Source organism: Coregonus clupeaformis, chromosome 40, assembly GCF_020615455.1.
Source record: "Coregonus clupeaformis isolate EN_2021a chromosome 40, ASM2061545v1, whole genome shotgun sequence".
NCBI lineage: Eukaryota > Metazoa > Chordata > Actinopteri > Salmoniformes > Salmonidae > Coregonus > Coregonus clupeaformis.
The window spans coordinates 9,321,761-9,326,760 of record NC_059231.1 but is presented as its reverse complement, the minus strand read 5'-3'; the positions used below and the strand labels follow the sequence as shown (position 1 = coordinate 9,326,760).

General features: G+C 41.5%; 1 protein-coding gene across 3 annotated transcripts in view; it reads right to left on the bottom strand.

Moving 5' to 3' along the window:
• nrp2b (neuropilin 2b) overlaps nt 1-2,717 on the bottom strand; it is a 216,114-nt gene extending 213,397 nt beyond the window's left edge. For 2 of the 3 annotated variants that reach the window (XM_041868869.2, XM_041868870.2), the window contains exon 1: nt 1,754-2,713. In XM_041868869.2, coding sequence (XP_041724803.2) covers nt 1,754-1,826 — 73 coding nt within the window. In that variant the 5' untranslated portion in view covers nt 1,827-2,713. Of the gene's footprint in view, nt 1-1,753 lie in introns of all 3 variants that reach the window. The other variant, XM_045212068.1, reaches the window with a different exon arrangement.
• Nucleotides 2,718-5,000: the final 2,283 nt, after the last annotated feature.

The window sequence follows — 5,000 nt, the reverse complement described above, 5'->3', positions numbered from 1 at the left end:
AAAATTGTAAGATAGTGCAGTGTCTTTCAATGACTGTAACATTATCAACATCACATCCTGTTATTACCATGTTATTACTAACCCACTACCTATCTATACATTTGGTTTTAACGCAACAACAAACAAAAAACATACTTTTGAAATATGTTTGAGATTAAATAGAAAACCACATGCCATTCGATTTTGAAGAGATGGAATCCGTGAAATCAAATAGAAAAGAAAAAACAAAAGTTTTCCTCACAAACATTTAGCATGATTATTTTTCATCGAGGCTACTGGTCGCTCTCCTGGAGATGTAGAGCCGTTCATCTGTTACAAACTCCTCCAGCCTCTACAGCCTGCTCTCAAGAACAACATTTAAGACATTTCAAAGGGCCAAAACGAGCACCGGTTCAACGGATGACAAACATCCACCCAACTTTTCAAGACTGATCCCCAGCTATCTTTTCACAACCGAATGACATGTTGTTTGTTGTTTTCCCCTGTAGGCTTCGTCGTGTGCACTCGCTGATACAAATCAGGTTATGATTTGTTAAACAAACTGTCATTTGACAGCAATCAATTGAAACACTGCCAATGCATTTTAGTCACAAGCTATATGGATTGTTGGGAGGTAAAATAGGCTCTTAAGGGGTAATACTGTAGCAAGACTGTAAATGATTGTGACAAAGAAAATATAAATAAAGGAAATAATGGAAATATAAAACCTTATAGGTTCATCTAAACACACTGAAATGAATGAATTACAAAATATAAACACAAATCATTAGACCAAGACAGTCTAATTCAATCCAAACATAATCCACTCATATAATCAAATGTTAATCTCACGATTAAGAATATATTGGATTTTAATTACAAAATTCTAACAAAGATTTTAGATTAGCCTCATGTCATGTTAAACCGCTGAGTGTTCAGTTCTTATCATTTCACCAGACGCCCTGACGACAAGAGAATAACAGCAGTTTGGTTTAGGGCGGCAGGTAGCGTAGCGGTTAAGAATATAGGGCCGGTAACCGAAACGACTACTGCTTTGAATCCCCGAGCCGACTGGGTGAAAAATCTGTCGATGTGCCCTTGAGCAAGGCACTTAACCCTACTTGCTCTGATTAAGAGCGTCTGCTAAATTACATACGTTTTTAAAATCACTCACTACACTAAAACAGTTTACATGAAATCTCAATTAGTGAAATATGTTATACATTGGTAGACTATTTGGGGTGTAACTGTATGTTCCTTCTTAAAATCATAGATTTTGTGTGTAAATTGAAGATACAACGACGGCCCGGAGAAATAATGTGCTCATAATGACGCCAGCGGCGCGAGGAATAGCCTCCCGTAAAAAGAGCCCCGCTGACAGTTCCAGCCTTTAAAACACACAAACAGATTGTTCAGCTGTCACTATCCGTCGTTGAATATGTGACTGTCTGTGAGGGATAAAAATCCTAATGTGTTAACACGGAGATTTTGACTTGATAGCCTAATCTAAAACATGCTGACAGACCGAAAGAGGCTTCAATCCATATCCAAATAGCCTAAAATCGTGAGAACTAGAGGGTTGCTCTACAATTTTCAGAGAAACACATCGTTATCTTCTTATTTTCCTAAGGCTTTAGTGGAAAATAATGATGTATCCTATTTATGGCGGTTTTAGTCATGTTTCAAATCACACGTTTGTGTGAACATAAAAAAATATATATGTTGTTGTAGTAGGGCGGCAAAAGCCAAAATGTATTGCTCCAGAAAAACTTACCTTCTTCACCGATAACTATTTGTGGTAAGCAAACCACCAGTAAAGATCCACAGAGCCACGTTAATATATCCATTTTCCTAGATGAAGTTTCAGCCTTCCAATCTTGGAGAGAAGAACTCGCCGTGAAAGTCCTCCTCGTGCAAACTGTTTTCTCCACTCACGCGTAACACGCGTCTCCACCGGGAAGAGGTCTGTCTGTGGTTGGTGTTCAACACAACGGCGATTTCAATTCCCACCGCTTAACAGTTATTTTGTATCTTCTTAAAATGAATAATATTTTGCCCCGTTATTTCAATTCAATAATTTAAAATATTCAAAACCATTCTGGCCACTGCCGCGTTAAGAATCACAAGAAAATACAACATACATTTCATCCAGACAGCCTAATCTTCTATTACAAAGAAATAACGGACCAGTTTCAAAAAATAAAATAAAATCGGTATGAATTAATTCAGAAGGTCCGTAGCGGTTTTTAGTCCACAGAATTGATGCTTTCCCTAGCTGATATCTGAAGTGAGTGTATTGGTTGCCTCCAAACCAGTGAGAATATATTTATATTTTTATTTCCTTTGACTTTCTCCCTCCGGCGCATTTACTTGTCCAAAAAAACCACAAAAACTAAAAAACATAATCTAAACGAAACAGTCCAACTGTCCAAGGCTCTTGCGTAAAAACGATATTTCATAGAACGCACACCAAAAACCTTGGTATTGCGGTTATTACCCAGTGGTCTAGGATCTAGCAGTAACACCCCGCTCTCTCTCCGCTGTCCACGCACGCAGCTCCTTCCCTCTGCTCTGCTCGGAGTATTCTGGCTGAGTTTGAAGGCTCCGTCTTCCAGCAGCGAGAGCGCAGGCAGGCAGCATGTGTATGTAATAACGTTAGGACGGAGCAGCTATCACATTACAGTCAGCACCTCGATCCGCCTCCCCACAGCTGCTGATTAAAGAGGACCACTCACTGCCTGCTGGAGCTTTCGTTCTTCCTTTTAGTTATAAAAAGACAACAAGGGACGGGAAAAAAAAGAGAGAAGTGGTGCGCACACACACAGCCTCATGCTTGTGAAATAACATTTTGGTGGCTCATACAGTTACCACGGGCTGGTTGGTTTAAGTAGGCTTAGTATTTCTGGAGCGCAGTGGACAGGACACGTGTGCTTAGATATAAACCCGCTCTTCTTAGAAAAGAGGAATAAGCATTATACAGTCCGTAAGCGACCACCATCATATTCTGAGAACGATGATTACCAAACAGTTATTACACAAACATAAGGGCAGTAATGGAGATAGAATGATGTCAACAAAAACCTGATATGTAGAAGGCATTTATTACATTTATGATAAGTTACGAGTTACAAAATCATTCAAAGTCAATAGCGTCCACCCAAAAAGTAATTCATTTTAGGTCACAAACCATTTTTTTATTTCATTGAAATACAGTAGGACTGTACTGGGGGAAATGCTGACATTGAGTTGCTGTAGTAGTGGTAGCTGGAGCTGGTATAAATGCAACATCAGCTTTACAGCAAGCCGTGTACAGCGGAGTTTAACAAGGGCACACGGGGGGTTGATAGACTCTAAATAATCAGAATAAGGTGGAAGAACAGAAGGTACTGTACATTTAGGGATACACGCAAACCCTGTCATGAAAAAGAGAGAAAGATAGGCTGTGGGAGATGACAATCAAAACAGGTTTTAAATATTTTTGATGAGTAAAAACCTCATCTCCTCACTCTATGAGGCTATGAGACACGTACATGTACATACGTCTCACACAGGAGGAGTCAGGACATATGGATCGTAAAACCAGAAGAGATGAGAAACTATTGTCTCGATTCACCATAAGAGTGAGAAAGCTGAGAAAGAGGGAAATCCGTTTGGGAGTTGTAGGGTGGAATAAAACTCCCTCACGGCCACACGGAACACATCAAAGCTTCTTCTCTGCATCCAACCAGTCAGAAAAGCAAACCAACTCTTCCCAGAGCCTAGCCGCTACTCGCTCTATAACGTACCCACCCTGGACCCACCCAGTCCAGTCCCGTTTGGGTCTCCAATCCACCACACCACCCAGCACTAACTACAGACATGGACTCTTGGTGGAGGCTTTATAATGACATAGCAATACTCTGCAGCAGCCAGGTCCCAAGATACACTTCTTCTCGGAAACAGACGTCTGGTCGAAAGTAGTGCACTATGAAGGGAATAGGTTGCCCATTTAGGACGCTGGGCTTCGCTGAGGTTTTCAAATCAAATCAAATCAAATTGTATTTGTCAAATTCGCCCCGAATACAACGTGAAATAATTACTTACAAGCCCTTAACCAACAATGCAGTTTTAAGAAAACAGAGTTAAGAAAATATTTACTAAATAAACGAAAGTAAAAAAAAAAAAAAAAAACACAATCAAATAACAGTAAAGAGGCCATATAGAGTTTCTCATCTTTTCTTCTGTGGGGTACGGGTACCGAGTCAATGTGCGGAGGTATAGGTTAGTCGATGTAATTGAGGTAATATGCACATGTAGGTAGGGGTAAAGTGACTATGCATTGATAATAAACAGCGAGTAGCAGCAGTGTAAAAACTGTTAAGGAGCCTTTTGGACCTTTTCAGCACATGGTGGAGAAATGCCCTGTCTTGTCCCTCAACTCCCTTTACCACCATATCTCCCAACACCCTTCTATACCACTCTTCCCTAACATACTCAGGACACCCCTCTATACCCATCTTCCTAACGTACAGGCCCGCGGGCTGGCAGCCCCATACCTCCAGCTACTGCTACGGAAAGTTCTGGAGGTTTTGCACAGATAAACACTCAGATCCAATTACCTGGGCTAAGCAGGGGGTGGTGCTCTGGAGCTCTGCTGTTTACAGGCTGTGGGCTGTGGAGTCCTGCGCTCATGACCTCCTGGTCTGCCTCCCAGATAGTATCCCAGGACTACCCTGGAAACCCGTGGGAAGTGTTACACAGTGGACTATCCTAGCTAAATAAATGACATGAATGAAAATGGCTGGGCTCTCTGGAGGAAAACCTGGCCTGGTATGGGTCTGTGTGGAGTTAACTGGGGGTGATAACCAGGCCTGGGTAGGAGAGGAACTGCCCAGGAGATAGCTAACGATAGTTAGTGATAGCTAGTGGAGATAGCTAGTGGAGATAGCTAGTGGAGATAGCTAGTGGAGATAGCTAGTGCCTCAGCCTGTTGCCAGGGACACACATCGACACACAGTTACACTATGGGCTGTTATCTGTGT